The sequence below is a fragment of the Pocillopora verrucosa genome, chromosome 13, assembly GCF_036669915.1.
Source record: "Pocillopora verrucosa isolate sample1 chromosome 13, ASM3666991v2, whole genome shotgun sequence".
NCBI classification, from domain to species: Eukaryota; Metazoa; Cnidaria; class Anthozoa; order Scleractinia; family Pocilloporidae; genus Pocillopora; species Pocillopora verrucosa.
This window is the reverse complement of record NC_089324.1, coordinates 14,376,837-14,394,706: the sequence shown is the minus strand read 5'-3', so window position 1 is coordinate 14,394,706 and position 17,870 is coordinate 14,376,837. Positions and strand designations below refer to the sequence as shown.

The 17,870-nt window shown below is 40.1% G+C and overlaps 3 protein-coding genes across 3 annotated transcripts; all 3 read left to right on the top strand.

The window, feature by feature from the left end:
- Positions 1 to 4,900: 4,900 nt before the first annotated feature.
- LOC131770824 (E3 ubiquitin-protein ligase TRIM71-like) lies at positions 4,901 to 7,305 on the top strand. The gene has a single exon (XM_059086554.2). The coding sequence runs from the start codon at positions 4,955 to 4,957 to the stop codon at positions 7,151 to 7,153; it is 2,199 nt and encodes a 732-aa protein (XP_058942537.2). The 5' UTR covers positions 4,901 to 4,954; the 3' UTR covers positions 7,154 to 7,305.
- Positions 7,306 to 9,718: 2,413 nt separating this feature from the next.
- Positions 9,719 to 12,213, top strand: LOC131770835 (E3 ubiquitin-protein ligase TRIM71-like). The gene has a single exon (XM_059086566.2). The coding sequence runs from the start codon at positions 9,853 to 9,855 to the stop codon at positions 11,416 to 11,418; it is 1,566 nt and encodes a 521-aa protein (XP_058942549.2). The 5' UTR covers positions 9,719 to 9,852; the 3' UTR covers positions 11,419 to 12,213.
- A 2,080-nt stretch (positions 12,214 to 14,293) lies between these two features.
- Positions 14,294 to 16,724, top strand: LOC131770818 (E3 ubiquitin-protein ligase TRIM71-like). Its single transcript, XM_059086547.2, has one exon. It carries the CDS (start codon positions 14,324 to 14,326, stop codon positions 16,511 to 16,513), a length of 2,190 nt encoding a protein of 729 aa, XP_058942530.2. The 5' UTR covers positions 14,294 to 14,323; the 3' UTR covers positions 16,514 to 16,724.
- The last annotated feature ends 1,146 nt before the right edge of the window (positions 16,725 to 17,870 follow it).

Genomic DNA, 17,870 nt, shown 5'->3' with positions numbered 1-17,870 from the left:
CGAGTCACTTTGGTTTTCTATCACGTTTTACAACCAGCGCACGATCCCAAATTCTGCATTCTGAGCGACTACCCTACTCGTTATCTAATCCTTGATAGACGGTGAGTAAAGTGACAAGGCTTAAAAGGCTCTTGTATCTTACAACCGCAATCATATTGCAGGATTTATGATAAACCACTGGTAGGTTTAAATAAATACTGTTTGCCCTTCTGACGAAGGGCTAACGTTCGAAACGTCAGCTTTGTAACTCTTTACGGTGGCCAATTTACGTTATCAACTCCGTTGATGACACTATATTACCCTGTATTAATGCTAAATCTCTTTCGATCTTAGAACTGTAGGCTCCTCACTTTGGATCCCTCATTCTCTTGGTAATTCTGAATGTTCGTTTCGTCAGTGCTGAAGGCAAGTTTGTACTTCTTTACGTGCTCAACAAACACATCACGTCCAAGAAAAGAAAATTTCTAAGTTCAGTTTTATCTTAATTCAGGGTTTCATTTGCGTCAAATGTGTTATCTGTACAAAAAACAATAAAAACAAACAAAAGCCAAAGCAAAAAAAGGAGAGCTATGTGTTCTTAGGTATCGACACACGAAGACCATAGCCATGCGAAGAAAGAAATCAGCGACTGATGAAATAATTCTTTCTCACATCTAAAATTAAGACATATATATAGCGATCGCAGAGGAGAATTCCTATGCTGATCTTCTCATTCTATCTCACCTTGTATAGCGATTCCAGTAATGGTTTTCATTTGTTTTAAGTCGATTCTTAGCCACTGTTGGTTCAGATCCACCGCACACCAACTGCCAATTCGTTTGCTGTCGTCATCAACTTCAAAATAAAGACGAGCGTTGCTTGCCGACGCCCATCAGCCGCCACCTGGGCAAAGAACTGAACGTCATAAGAAAAAACAGACGGTGCTTAGCGACATTCTGTACTTTTGAAAATAATGGCCTCGAAGTATTCGAATATTCTCTCTTTCTCTTTGAAGACTTCTACTACTTACTATTACTGTGTTACCTTGCGTTGCTACTGCTGTGATCTGCTTGACTCTTTCCAGGTCAACCTTGATCCACTGTAGATCCCTGCTGGAAGCACAGCACGCTCTGATTCGCTTGCGATCCTGATCATCCTCAGAATACAAACGTGCATTCCTTGCACTGACTACGTAACCACCACCTTGATATACAGACATAAGATTGGTCAACCTGTGGGTGTGGTAGATCTTTTAAGCTAACGAACATACTCAAATAATGTGATGCCCATCAGAGATGAATGCCAATACGAAAGTGAATTTCTATCTGGACAAGCATGAAAATGAGACGCTCATGTTATAGAGAATTATTCGTTTTAGTACATTTTGTAAATTAGGTTGAATAAAGATAAAAGGATTGGAAAAGGGAAATTAAGATAGAAAATTTGACAATACTGAGTTGTGTTTGATTTTGGTTCGATGGAGCGATGTAAAATTTTACAAAAATCATAGTTCGAGATGTTTTGGTTTTTGTTCCTATTTCGATCCTTGCCATGTAATTAGAATTGCCGGTAACCAAGAGATTATAAGCAGTTTATATTCTCGTGCTGGTAACAAAGTACTAAAAGAGAAGTGAAAATGCATACCTGGGGCCATTCTGATGAGGCACTGAAGGCGCTGTTTGGGAGTTTGTAATCCAAACTAAGACCAAGAGAACTTGCGCAAGATCCTGGCAAAGGTAAAACAGCAAATTAAGTCCTGACTTTTTTTAAAAAGAAACAGTACTGGGTTGCTGTGCGTTATTGAACAAAAATCGTCCTCAAAATGTGGAGAACTGTCTAGCCTTAGGGCCTCTTATCGTCAATTCGGCTTTCATCACCAGCAAGGGTGCCAAGATGTACCTTTTCTACGAACCCGTTTTGCCAGTTTGCACAAGCATGAGGTTTTCCCTTTCACTCCCAAGATCTAAATATAAATTCTATTTACTGCCTTCTATACGTTTTTGAGTCACGTTGGCTGTAAGAGTTTGTTGTTAAATCAAACAATTTTCCCTACTTGGTATTTTCCAGTCTTTTCACCACTTTCTTGCCCGAAAATATATTAATGTCGTATGGCCCTTGACGATAGATTGTCTACGAAACTACGACTTCGCCCAATTTTAACCTTTTAACTCCCAGGAGTGACCAAGGCAGAATTTCTCCCTACAATATCAATATAATATCAAGCAGACGAGCGATGAGAACAATCTCCTTTCCTAGATAACTTTAACACAACTTTCATTCTTGTTGAGTGTCATTTTATGCCATAACCCGTTTTCAGGCCTGGTTTGAATAACATACCGTCTCTACTCTATATCATCCTTTTCATTCGACTGCTTTAAAATCGTCGCATCCTTTGATTCAATGAGCAAACAACAAAATTTTATTTTTTATCCGCGTTAGCGTGAAAGATCAAGTTACCAACAGTTGTATATGTTTGAGGATAGACCGTGGGGAGGTTTAGGCGCGTAAAAGATAGGAAAGAAAATAAATCTTGAAAATCTCTAAATGCTTTAAGAATTCGCTGATTAATAATAGAAAATACTATTTCGAAGTACCTATACATACCTAGACAGACCAACACGAAATGAGAAAAAACTAAGAGTTAGTTACTTTTTAAAATTGGAAACATCGGTTGAGTCTTGGGCGATGTTCCCATATTATATGTAAAGATGTCTTTCCTTTTTCTGTATAATTTTGACACCAGAAATATTGAACCCGTGAACAGTGAATTGAACTTGGCTAACTCACTCAACAACTCTTTCATTTTAAGGAATTGATCTTATAGCTAGTGTCAAATAACAATAAACCGTTCCTTCCAAATAGTCAACACTCAGTTTGAAAATAGCCTGAATTCAACCTTCCACCATCGAAAGCCATATTGCTCGAATGAATAAGCGCCACACTGAGAGTAATCCCTTCTCACCTACGCGAAATTCCGCCTCATCCCAGAGGAGGGGGGGTGGGGGATGTTTGTAAGAACCCTGCAGACCATTTTTTTAGACCAATAAATCTGAGAAAAGGAGAGTTTGTTTTCCTAATTACTGACGGCAATATCTAAAAGTGAAGGCTTACTAATAGCTCCAGTGAATAAACTGTCTTAGATAAAATACTCTCCATGACCGTGACGATAGAAGACGATACCCAATCAACTTCACCTTCAAACTCAAATTAGCTTCAGTTTTATTGGTCAGGACCCAGTTATATAAAGGGTGGATAACACTATTAAACTGATAAATCGCTATCCAGCGGATAAGTGATAGCAAATGTATAGCGTTATCCACCGGACAGAGTTTTATTCAGTGGAAAGTGTTATCCGACCTTCGAACAACTGGAGCCTGGAAGCTATAGGTGTCATTGATGTCGCTTTTCAACATCCTATACAACAATTCGTTTAAGGAGTATCAGCCATTGGCTTATCAAAACTTGTTCAGTTTATCTAGATATCGGCATGTATGGGTGACCAAAAACTGTTTCTCTACGGGTTTAGACGTGGTCAATCAATACCTCTTGTGTATGGCATATCTGGTGTGGGATATGGCGAGACTCTTAGAACCATGTTGAGGGTGTAGTTTAAAAGTTAAATCAAAGCGTTGCTCAATTTTCTGACGTACTGTCCCCACATAAAGCTCGCCAGTTAGTCTACTGTTAACGATATTTTGCCTAAAAAATACCCTTACACCGCGTCATAATACTAGAAACAATTTTTCGATGCACGGCAAATAGTAGCAGCAGAAACCCCATCGGCCATCTAATGACCACGGAAACCTAACATCAGTCTGTATATTCTCCTTACTGTTCTTTATACATTTCCTAAGGTACTGACAAGGAAAATATGTTTAAAAATCAAAAGCTTCCTTAGCTGGTGATAATTTCGTGTATTCTCTTGACCTAAATGTTTAATTCAGGGGTGATATTATAGGGATAAATCAGATGCTTATCACTCTTAATTAGGAATAGATCAGTTTAACTCCACACGTCAATTTACGACTTGAAAACATAAGCGAGAATTCGAGGTCAGTACTGCGTGAAAACATACAAACAATCAATACAAATGAGTAACCTAGTCAGCCATGATCTTCTACAACAAAAGCGTGACTGCGTGATGATAGCCCAGTTTCTAAAATATAATTAGTTTCAATTCAGAAGGTCACACGTTTTGCTGTGAGCGTTTAGAAAAAAACGCAAATGTGAGCCAAAACAAGGAAAATTTCGACGCCCCGAGTGTCAGACAGAAATGCATATACCAAAAGGAAATTGTTTCAAAGCGTTGCCTAAATCGAGGGCGGACTACAATGACCACTGAATGCATCATTCTTAAATGTTTAAAACATAATCAACCCTTTAACCCCTAAAAGTGGCCAGCATCTAATTTCTCTTTATAGTATCACCCATAAATAAGACATTAAGATTATGAGAATATTGAAAATGATCAAAAAGCACAGGAGCTCTTGATTGTTAAGCAAAATCTCCTTGTTAGCGCCTTAGGAAATGTATAAAAAACAGTATGGAGAATATGCATACTGATGTTAAGGTGTAAATGGTTAATGAAATGAATCAGCTTAAATCCAAAAAAACGTAAGCGAGAAATTGCTTCAAAGCATTGCCTTAATCGAAGGCGGACTACAATGAACACTGAATACATCACTCACATGTTTCAAACATAATTAAGAAACAGATCAGCTTAAATCCACGCGTCAATTTTTGACCTGACAACGTAAGCGAGAAATCAGTAATGTGCGAAAACATGTAGACAATCAAAACGAAAAAGAAATCTAATCGGCCATGATCTTCTACAAAAAAAGACTGACTGCGTGATGATACCCCAGTTTCTAAATATATTTAGCTTCAGTTCACAAGGTCAATCAGTTACATCCTGTTTTTCTCGGAATTTCAAACAATAGCTTTTTCAGAGTGCGTTTACAAGCAATCATCTCGTATGTTTACAATGGAGTCCTTCATGAGAAACCTCACGAAACAAGTTACTTGCTCAATTTGTCTCGAAACCTTCAAAGAACCAAAAATTATATCGTGTTTTCACACGTTCTGCTGTGAGTGTTTGGAAAAACACGCAAGAGTGAGCCAAAGACATGGAAAATTCCGATGCCCCGAGTGTCAGGCAGAACTCCACTTACCAGAAGGAAGTCGCTTCGAAGCGTTGCCAACCAGTTTTTTTCACAACAGTTTGTTGAATATCCTTGCCGTTCGACAAAGTGGCGATGGAACAAACATCACTTGTGGCAACTGTAAGAGGACCAGCTCCAATGTCCATTACTGCTTCGACTGTGCTCGATTTATGTGCTCCGAATGTCTGAACGCACACGAAATTATGCGCGACGCATTCGAAGGACACAAAGTCATGCCTGTTACAGACTTCCAAGATCAAGATTACGAGGCTTTGTTAAAGCGACAGCCCTTTTGCACCAAGAAGTACCACGAAAGGGAGATGACGAGATTTTACTGCCTTCAGTGTCAATGTTGTGTCTGCCATCTTTGCATTGTGACGGATCATAAAAGCCATGAAGTTATTTTGCTCGACGAAGCGGCGGACAACGAGAAGGGAAACATCATGGCGGATGCCGTAATGAGCCGAACAAGGGAAAACGATTTAAAGGCAACGATTCGACAGTTTCACCACACAGCTTCCGAGCTGCGAGACAATGCCCAACTCGCTAAACGAGGAGTCTCGCAAGCAGCAGAGCAGAAGATCGCAGAGATTCGAGAGCGCGAGCGACAAGCCATTGAATTAATCGAGACAACGTGCGTGACGAGACTCCAAAGAATCAACTCGGCTCAGGAGGCTGTTGAATCTCTGATGAAACAAAACAACAAAGTCGCCGACTTTGCCGAAAACTTGGTACAGAAAAGCTCGAGCTGGGATATCATGCAAAACAAGCACAATTTGAAACAGAGATTTGAAGAACTTCGAGGAATCCAAGCTGCACAACACCATCAGACCTCCTTCATCAAGTTTTACCCCGCTCCTGCTGTGGGCTTCAACTTGGGCAACATCGCCACCGAAGACATAGCAGATGCAAGTCGGTCCACTCTGGAGGGACTGGATCAAACTCTTCAGGCTGGTGTAGAAGCAAAGTTCATTTTATGCCCCAAAACACCTGATGGAGAAATAAGTAACCAGCCTGATCTCAAACAGCAAACTGAAGTTCTCATACAACCAGACAAAGATGTCACACAAATCACTGTGTATAACGCAGAAGACGGTAGATTCGAGGTCAAATTTATACCCAAAGTACCAGGTGCTTACAGCATTGAAGTGAAGATTAATGGAGATACACTCGCCAACTCTCCGTTCACTCTGGCGGTGAACGAGCGTGAACTTACTGTGGTCGGTGAGTTGGATCTGAATTTATCAGAAGGAGAACAGGTCGGCCGTCTAGTTGGAATCGCAGTAAATACGAAAGGGAATATTGCCGTAACTGACTTTATTAAAGACTTTGTTTACATATTCGATAAAAATGGTAAATGTCTGAGAAAAATTGGAGTTAAAGGACAAGTTAATGGCTCATTTAGCGTGACATATTTGAACGATGAAGAGATTTTGATTACAGACACAAATAAAGGCAAATTACAACAAATTAATATCCAAACGGAAACTGTTGTGAAAACTTTAGGAAAAGCTGGTGCACGAATTGGAGAGTTTCTTCGCCCAACTGATGTTTGTTTGGATGAAGAACGTCACATTGTCGTAACCGACATTGGGAATAAAAGGATACAGGTGATGTCACGTGAGGGAAAGACTATTTCCATGTTTGGAGATATCGGCTCAGAAAAATTAAAACTACCATGGAGCTGCTTGCCTTACAAAAACAAGTTTTTCGTCTCCGATTTCGGAAATCATTGCATTAAGGCTTTCGACAAGTCAGGAACATTTTTACACAAGTATGGCAAACAAGGCAATCAAGATGGACAATTTAACTATCCGAGAGGTTTGCTGATAGACAGCTCCAATAATCTTCTGGTGTGTGATGGGGAAAATAACCGAGTTCAGCAGTTTTCTCTGGACGGTCACTTCACTGGTAAAAGTATCACTCATTTACCTGAACCTCGTGGAATAGCAGCAACACCAGATGGACGTATTCTCGTGACTACCACTAAAAAAATTTTCATATTAAAGTAGCTGTTTCAATAGACACTTATTTACTTCACAGTTTGTATTCTACTTCTAATGACCCAAACTGTTTCTTTCCTAATTACAATAATTGGAGACAGAAATTTATAAGTTTATTCTTCCAATCGAAGAAGGTTTATTAAATACAACTGAACTAATTAGCTTTGAGGTTTCAAATTTTGTTTGGTTTCGTAATAATGCAGCACATGTAATTATTACAGAATTCTGATCGTTAAAGAATAATTGGCACTAAATACGTCGCAGTAATGGCATATATATATTGCTTTCTTCTACTGGAAAGGGTAATACGCGCCAGCTGCCCCCCCCCCCCCCCCAGAAAAAAAAAACCGTCAAACGAAAAACAAAACTAAACGAAAGAACCGCTTTTTGCAGTTGCGTGACTTTTAAAAGTGCCTTTCATATTTCTGCATAATTTTGACACCAGGAATATTGAACCCGGGAACAGTGAATTGAACTTGGCTGACTCACTCATCAACTTTCTTTCATTTTAAGCAATTGATCTTATAGCGCCAAATAACAATGAAGCGTTCCTTCCAAATATTCGAAACTCAATTTCAAATGAATCTGAAATTCAACCTTCCACCATCGAAAGCCATATTACCAGAAAGAATGAGCGCCGACCTGAGAGTAATCCCTTCTCAACTGCGCGAAATTCCGCCACATCCCAGAGGAGGGGGGTGGGGATGTCCGTAATAACCCTGCAGACCATTTTTTTTGGACCGATAAATCTGAAAAAAAAGAGTTTGTTTTCCTACTTGCCGACGGCAACATCGAAAAGTTCAGGCTTACTGATAGCTCCAGTGAATAAACTCTCCAGACGATACCTGATCAACTTCGATTTCAACTCAGTCAAATTAGCTTCCGTTTTAATGGTCAGGGCCCAGTTGTATGAAGGGTGGATAACACTATCCAACGGATAAATCGCTATCCAGCGGATAAGTGACAGCAAAACGTACTGCGTTATCAACCGGATAGAGATTTATCCAGTAGATAGTGTTATCCGACCTTCGAACAACCGGGGCTTAGAGGTTATCGCTAACATCGATGTCTCTTTTCAACATCCTGCACAACAATTACTTGAAGGAGTATCTGCCATCGGCTTAAAACTTCCTCAGCTTATTTAGATATCGACGTGTATGGGGCACCAAAAACTGTCTCATCTCTCTACAAGTTTACACGTGGGTGTTCTGGAAAACGCACAAGCCATGAACGAAAAACTTCTGAAGCTCCTTATATCTGGCGGCAATCGGTTAGCCATAAGGAAAATCCCTCAGGAGTATCGCATCGTCGTTCCCAGCCCGTTTCCCCTTCTCGTCATGTTACTGTGACAAATGGCGAGACCCTGGGAACCATGTTGGGTGCTGTAGTTAAAAGTTAAATTAAAGCGTTGCTGGTCAATCATCTGACAAACTTTCCCCACAGGAAGCTCGCCAGTAAGTCCACTGTTAACAATATTTTGCCCAAAAAAAATCCTTACCCCGTCATAACCCTGGAAACAATTTTTTGAGGTACGGCACACAGTACCAGTAGAGCCCCATCGGCCATACAATGACCACAGAATGCATCATTCTCAAATGTCTAAACATTAACCCTTTACACCCTAACATCAGTCTGCATATTCTCCTTACTGTTCTTTATACATTTCCTAAGGTGCTGAGAGGGAGAATATGTTTAATAATCAAACGCTTCCATAGTTGGTGATCATTTCTTGTATTCTCGTGTCCGTAACGTTTAAATCAGGGGTGATATTACAAGGCGAAATTAGATGTTAGTCTCTCTTAAAGGTCAAAGAATTAATGAGGAACAGATCAGTTTAACTCCACACGTCAATTTACGACTTAAAAACGTAACCGAGAATTCGAAGTCAATAATGCGTGAAAACATGCAAACAAACAAAACAAAAAGAAACCTTATCGGCCATGATCTTCTACAACAAAAGCGTGACTGCATGATGATAGCCCAGTTTCTAAATATATTTAGCTTCAGTTCATAAGGTCACTCAACTACATCCTGTTTTTCTCGGAATTTCAAACAATAGCTTTTTCAGGCTGTGTTTACGAGCAATCTTGTTGAACGCTGACAATGGAGTCCTTCTTGAGAAATCTCACCAAACAGGTTACTTGCTCAGTTTGTCTCGAGACCTACAAAGAGCCGAAAATTATATCGTGTTTTCACACATTCTGCTGTGATTGTTTAGAAAAACACGCAAGAGTGAGCCAAAGGCATGGAAAATTCCGATGCCCCGAGTGTCAGGCAGAAATCCACTTGCCAGAAGGAAATCGCTTCGAAGCGTTGCCAACTAGTTTCTTTCACAACAGTTTGTTGAATATACTTGCCATTCGGCAAAGTGGCGATGGAACAAACGTCACTTGTGGCAACTGTAAGAAGACCATCTCCAATGTCCATTACTGCTTTGATTGTGCCCGATTCATGTGTTCCGACTGTCTTAACGCACATGAAATTATGCGCGACGCCTTTGAGGGACACAAAGTGATGCCTGTCAAAGACTTCCAAGATCAAGATTACGACAGCCATTTTGCACCAAGAAGTACCACGAGCGAGAGATCACGAGATTTTACTGCCTCCAGTGTCAGTGTTGTGTTTGCCATCTTTGCATCGTCACGGATCATCAAAGTCACAAAATTCAATTGCTTGACGAAGTGGCTGACAACGAGAAAGGAAACATCATGGCGGATGCCGCAGAGAGCCGAACAAGGGAAAAAGATTTAAAGGAAAAGCTTCAACAATTCCAAAACACAGCAAACAGCCTGCAAGAAAATACCCGCGTCGCTAAACGAGGAGTCTCTCAAGCAGCCGAAAAGATGATCGCAGAGATTCGAGAGAGCGAGCGGAAAGCCATTGAATCAATCGAGACAACATGCTTGACGAGACTCCAAAAAATCAACTCGGCTCGGGAGGCCGTAGAATCTCTCATGAAACAAAACAACAAAGTCGCCGACTTTGCCGAAAACTTGGTACAGAAAAGCTCGAGCTGGGATATCATGCAAAACAAGCACAATTTGAAACAGAGATTTGAAGAACTTCGAGGAATCCAAGCTGCACAACACCATCAGACCTCGTTCATCAAGTTTTACCCCTCTCCTGCCGTGGGCTTCAACTTGGGCGATATCGCCACCGAAGACATAGCAGACGCAGGTTGGTCCACTCCAGAGGGACTGGAACAAACTTTTCATGCTGGTTTAGAAGCAAAGTTCATTTTATCCCCCAAAACACCTCATGGCGAAGTAAATAACCAGCCTGATCTCAACGAGCAAATTAAAGTTTTCATACAACCAGACAAAGATATCATACAAATCACACAGAAAAACACAGAAAACGGTAGATTCGAAGTGAACTTTATACCCAAAGTACCCGGAGCTTACAGCATTGAAGTGAAGATTAATGGAGATACACTTGTCAACTCTCCGTTCACTGTGGCGGTGAAGGAGCGTGAACTTACTGTGGTCGGTAAGTTGGATTTGAATTTATTAGAAGGAGAACGAGTCGAAAAACTATCTGGAATCGCCGTAAATACGATAGGGAATATTGCCGTAACTGATCTTGGTAAAAAATCCGTTTACATATTCGACAAAAGTGGTAAATGTTTGAGAAAAATTGGACTTAAAGGGCAATTTATAAACCCATTTGGCGTGACATATTTGAACGATGACGAGATTTTGATTACAGACACAAGTAACAGAAGAATACAACAAATTAATATCCAAACGGGAACTGTTGTGAACACTTTAGGAAGAGCAGTAGAAGAAGAAGGGTTTCATTTCCCTTTTGATGTTTGTTTGGATGAAGAACGTCGCATTGTTGTAACCGAGATTTGTAGTGGCAGGATACAGGTGATGTCACGTGAGGGAGAGACTATTTTCATCTTTGGAAACATCGGCCCAGAAAAATTAAAACAACCAATGAGCTGCTTGTCTTACAAAGACAAGTTTTTCATATCCGATTGCGAAGATCACTGCATTAAGGCTTTCGACAAATCAGGAACATTCTTACACAAGTTTGGCAAACGAGGCAATCAAGATGGACAATTTAACAACCCAAATGGCTTGCTTATAGACAGGCCCCATTGCCTTCTGGTGTGTGATCAGCGCAATAACCGAGTTCAGCAGTTTTCTCTGGACGGTCGCTTCACTGGAAAAAGTGTCACTCATTTACCTGGACCTCGTGGAATAGCAGCAACACCAGATGGACGTATTCTCGTGACTACCCCTAAAAATATTTTCATATTAAAGTAGCTGTTTCAATAGACACTTATTTACGTTGCAGTTTGTATTCCTCTTCTAATGACCGAACTGTTTCTTTCCTAATGTTGGAGACTGGAATTTGTAAGTTTATTCTTATTTTCGAAGAAACGCTATCGAATACAACTGAACTATTTAGCTTTGCGATTTTAAATTTTGTATGTTGGTGGCATTTATGCATATTCTTAATAATGTAGCAAAGGTAAATATTATAGGATTGTGATTGTCAAAGAATATTTTGCACTAAAGACGTCGCATTAAATACATTATTTTCATTCGATAACCTAGAAGTAATTACATATATATTGCTTCCTTCTACTAGAAAGGGTGACACTTGCCAGGTGCTGAAATAGACGAGTACCATGTGACATCCAGCTCTTTTTAGGCCTCGCTCCCAAGAGAAAAAAAATTACAAAAACAACCGCGTTATGCGATTGCGTGACTTTGTAAGGTTAACCATTTAACTCCAAGATCTGACTGTTAATTCTCCCCTCTAGCTGCTACACATTTCCTTGTAAATAAGTTACAAGTGTTTGCTGTTAGATCACGATAACAACTTCTATCTGATAAGTTTGAATATTCTCAAAACCTGTTTGCTGGATAATTTTTAGATATTATAGTGAGAAGTTACACGTGAATCACTTCCGGGAGTGAAAGGTTAAAGGATAACTTTTTTAAGTTAAGTCTTATTACTTGTAAGACTGTTCTTCATCGTTCTTCCCATTATTGTAGTGAAAGAGGGATTGGAGAGAGGATGTTTTTGAGACATCAAAATCTGCTTTTATTTGGCAAAATAAAATATATTCAACATATTCGAATGCGCTCTGTTTTGTAGTAAAGCAAATAGGAAGCAGCTAGAGCACGAAAGAAGTGTAGAGGGAAACACGAGACGTAGTGGAGTGTCTCTCCCTACTTCTTGAGAGCAACTGAGAGTATAATCTGATCGGTGGAAGAGGACCACTGGTCTTTTTCAATCAATCAGATTATTCTGTTAATTAAAAGCTTTCAAAAAATGTTCAACCATCAGCGAGGTTGATTTAATGCGAATTACAGACGATGCCAATGTTGTTACGGTACGGTGATGTTGAAGTCGAATAAACATTGCCTTGGTCAAATAAAGTACAATCCCACTAACATGGCTCTGAGGCTATGGAGAATGACAAAAAGAAATTAATTATTAATCCCTCAACTTCGATGTGCTTTCCTTTGTGTTATTCGCCCAAGCCTCGGAGCCAAGTTTGAATTTTAATATATCGAAAATGAATGGAAAGACATGAATTAATTTTCACACTGAACAGTTAGACAAATAGGAGTCACAGGCAAACTTTCTTGATGAAGGGGTGAGTTGAAAAATCTAAAATTTAAAAGCCGCCTCAGCCACGATCACCTAGAATTGTCCTTCTTTAGTGAATGTGAAACATTCTGATGACAACTCATGCGTGAAAGTGCGATCATTGTTTTGCCCCGCAAATCTTTTGAGCGTGACTAAAACGCCCACAGCTCATGAAAAATGTTGGCAATCAGTTAGTGAAACAACTGTTATCGAGCCACTGTAAAAATAACAAGACCATAAAGGCTGAGTAGCACGCTGTGTAAGGTAAAGTAAAAGGTCTCCATTCTTCTAGGAGCATCAAACTTTTCGTCTGAGTCAAAAATTACAAATTAAAAGCGATCACAGAGCAAAGCGCAGGAAAACGCAAGTGACCTGAAAACGCGAGTGGTTTTACTTTTAATTCTGATTGATTTAAGAAAGTGGCACGAATTTTCAGAACAAATCAAAAAACCAAGTAAAGCGAAGCTAAAGCAATCACAGATAACTTTCAACTGACTCCAAATAAAAAATTACCTCTTAAAACGTCTTAGAGCATGAACAGAAACACCCACGAATCATGACAAATAGGCCGTTTTATTCTAATATCAAAGGCACTTCTTCCTACGCACCTTTACCTGTTCTGCTTTTCATTCAACACCCCTCTAACAAATTTAGATGAAAATTCTTAGCGCAAACACAATCAAAAGGATATAAACTAAAGTTTAGAAGTTGACCTTAATTTTACAAAATTTTATTAATGGAAAGTAATTTTGGAAAGTCGTGATGTAGTATTTAAATTGCAGTACTTTCTATTGACTTCTTAAAGGCAACGGACTCTGTTATGAGTTCGTTAGTCGCTCCTTTCAAACCCGTAATTTTGGAAAAACTTGTGAGTCTGGACCTCGACAAGTAATAAAAAAAGCAATAGCCAAATTATTTACAGTGGCGACCCAAACAGACAAGGAGAATATGTTTAACATTCAAACGCTTCCCTAAGTGGTAATCATTTCTTGTATTCTCTTGACCTTTATGTTTAAATCAAGAGTAACATTGTAAGGAGATATCAGATGCTGGTCACTCTTGGGGGTCAATGGATAAATGAGGATTAATTCAGTTTAACTCCACGCGTCAATTTACGACTTAAAAATGTAAAGAGAATTCGAAGTCAGCAATGCTTGAAAACATGCAAACAAACAAAACAACAGTTGGCTTGTTAGCTCAGTTGGTAGAGCGCTGCACCGGTGTCGCAGAGGTCATGGGTTAAAATCCCGTACAGGCCTGAATTTTTTTTTCAGGCCTTATTTTCACTACTGCCCAAGTAGTGCACATTACTGCGAGGATCACTTTCATTCACGTCTTTATCCGCAGTTCAAATATATGACTTTCATATATTCTTAATCGTATAAAAAGAAACCTTATCGGCCATGATCTTCTACAACAAAAGCGTGACTGCGTGATGATAGGCCAGTTTCTAAATATATTTAGCTTCAGTTCATATGGTCACTCAACTACATCCTGTTTTTCTCGGAATTTCAAACAATAGCTTTTTCAAGCTGTGTTTACCAGCGATCTTGTCGAACGCTGACAATGGAGTCGTTCTTGAGAAATCTTACCAGACAAATTACTTGCTCGATTTGTCTCGAGACCTTCAAAGAACCGAAAATTATATCGTGTTTTCACACGTTTTGCTGTGAGTGTTTGGAAAAACACGCAAGAGTGAGTCAAAGACATGGAAAGTTTCGATGCCCCGAGTGTCAGGCTGAAATCCACCTGCCACAAGGAAATCGCTTCGAAGCGCTGCCAACCAGTTTTTTTCACAACAGTTTGTTGAATATCCTTGCCGTTCGACAAAGTGGCGATGAAAAAAACATCACTTGTGGCAACTGTAAGAGGACAAGCTCCAATGTCCATTACTGCTTTGAATGTGCTCGATTCATGTGCTCTGAATGTCTGAACGCACATGAAATTATGCGCGATGCATTCGAGGGACACAAAGTCATGCCTGTTAAAGACTTCCAAGATCAAGATTACGAGGCTCTGTTAAAGCGACAGCCCTTTTGCACCAAGAAGTACCACGAGCGAGAGATGACGAGATTTTACTGCCTCCAGTGTCAGTGTTGTGTTTGCCATCTTTGCATCGTCACGGATCATCAAAGTCACAAAGTTCAATTGCTCGACGAAGCGGCTGACAACGAGAAAGGAAACATCATGGCGGATGCCGCAGAGAGCCGAACAAGGGAAAAAGATTTAAAGGAAACGCTTCAACAATTCCAAAACACAGCAAACAGCCTGCAAGAAAATGCCCGCATCGCTAAACGAGGAGTCTCTCGAGTAGCCGAAAAGATGATCGCAGAGATTCGAGAGCGCGAGCGGAAAGCCATTGAATCAATCGACACAACGTGCGTGACGAGACTCCAAAAAATCAATTCGACCCGACAGGCAATAGAATCTCTGATGAAACAAAACAACAAAGTTGCCGACTTTGCCGAAAACTTGATACAGAAAAGCTCGAGCTGGGACGTCATGCAAAACAAGCCAAGTTTGAAGCAGAGATTTGAGGAACTTCGAGGAATCCAAGCTGCACAACACCATCAGACCTCGTTCATCAAGTTTTACCCCACTGCTGCTGTGGGCTTCAACTTGGGCGACATCGCCACCGAAGACATAGCAGACGCTAGTCGGTCCACTCTAGAGGGACTGGATCAAACTTTTCAGGCTGGTTTAGAAGCAAAGTTCATTCTATTCCCCAAAACACCTCATGGCGAAATTAGTAACCAGCCTGATCTCAAACAACAAATTGAAGTTCTCATACAACCAGACAAAAATGTCACACAAGTCACTGTTTGCAACACAGAAAACGGTATATTCGAGGTGATATTTATACCCAAAGTACCCGGTGCTTACAGTATTGAAGTGAAGATTAATGGAGATACACTCGCCAACTCTCCGTTCACTGTGGCGGTGAAGGAGCGTAAACTTATCGTGGTCGGTGAGTTGGATCTGGATTTATTAGAAGGAGAACGCGTCAACGGTCTATTTGGAATCGCGGTAAATACGAAAGGGAACATTGCCGTAACTAACAATGTTAAAAACTGTGTTTACATATTGGATAAAAATGGTAAACTTCTGAGAAAAATTAGAGTTAAAGGGCAATATCAAGGCCCACTTGGCGTGACATATTTGAACGATGACGAGATTTTGATCGCAGACACAAATAACAACAGAATACAGCAAGTTAATATCCAGACAGGAACTGTTGTGAAAATTTTCGGAAAAGAAGGTGAAGGAACAAGAGAGTTCAATCTCCCAACTGATGTTTGTTTGGATGAAGAACGTCGCATTGTTGTGACCGAGTTTTCGAGTAGAACGATACAGGTGATGTCATGTCAAGGAGAGACCATTTCCATCTTTGGAAACATCGGCCCAGAAGAATTAGAACAACCGTGGAGGTGCCTGCCTTACAAAAACAAGTTTTTTGTCTCCGATGGCGGAAATCATTGCATTAAGGTTTTCGACAAGTCAGGAACATTCTTACACAAGTTTGGCAAACAAGGCAATCAAGATGGACAATTTAACTATCCGAGAGGTTTGCTGATAGACAGCTCCAATAATCTTCTGGTGTGTGATGAGAAAAATAACCGAGTTCAGCAGTTTTCTCTGGACGGTCGCTTCACTGGTAAAAGTATCACTCATTTACCTCATCCTCATGGAATAGCAGCAACACCAGATGGACGTATTCTCGTGACTACCCCTGAAAAAATTTTCATATTAAAGTAGCTGTTTCAATAGACACTTATTTACTTCACAGTTTGTATTCTACTTCTAATGACCCGAACTGTTTCTTTCCTAATTACAATAATTGGAGACAGAAATTTATAAGTTTGTTCTTCCAATCGAAGAAGGTTTATTAAATATAACTGAACTAATTAGCTTTGAGGTTTCAAATTTGATTTGGTTTCGTAATAATGTGGCACATGTAAATATTAAAGGATTCTGATTGTTAAAGAATATTTTGCGCTAAGTACGTTTCATTAAATACATTATTTTCTTACAATAACTTGGCAGTAACTGGATAGCTCTTGTTAAGCCTCGCTCCCCCCCCCCCCCCGCCTCAAAAAAAACAAAACAAAAAAGACGCTTTTGCGGTTGCGTGACTTTTAAAGATGTCTTTCCTATTTCTGAATAATTTTGACACCAGAAATATTGAACCCGTGAACAGTGAATTGAACTTGGCTGACCCTCATCAATTTTCTTTCCGTTTCAAAGTATTAATGACAGTGTCAAATAACAATGAACCGTTCCTTACAAATATTTCACACTCAGTTTTTAACTAGCCTGAAATTCAACCTTTCATCATCGAAGGCCATATTGCTAGAATGAATGAGCGCTGATCTGAGAGTATCCCCTTCTCACCTGCTCGGAACTCTGCCAAATCTTGCCCCAGAGGAGGGGGGGATGTGTCTAAAAAACCCCTCAGAACATTTTTTTTCGATCGATAAATCTGAGAAAGAGAGGATTTTGTTTTCATACATCTAAAAATATAAGTTTAATGATAGCTTCAGTGAATACACTGTCTTAGATAAGATAGTCTCCAAGACGATAGCAGACGATACCCGATCGGCTTCGCTTTCCAAATCAAATTAGCTTCCGTTTTGATAGTCAGGGCCCAGTTGTATAAAGGGCGAAAAACGCTATCTAACGGATAAATTGTGCAAAATGTACGCGTTATCCACCGGACAGATATTTATCCAGTGGAGAGTGTTATCCTACCTTCGAACAACTAGGGCCAGGAAGTTAGAGCTGACATCGATGTCTCTTATCAACATCCTACACAACAACTCGTTGAAGGAGTATCTGCCATCGCCCTAAGCAAAACTTGCTCAGTTTATCCAGATATCGACATGTATGGGGCACCAAAAACCGTCTTCACGTTTACACGTAGGTGTACTGGAAAATGCACAAGCCGTGAACGAAAAACTTCTGATGCTCCTCATATCAGGCGGAAATTGGTTTGCCATAAAGACGATACCTCATGTGTATCGCATCGTCGTTCCCAGCTCCTTTCCCCTTATTGCCATGCTACTGTGGGATATGGCGAGACCCTTGAAACCATGTTGGGTGTTGCAGTGTAAAA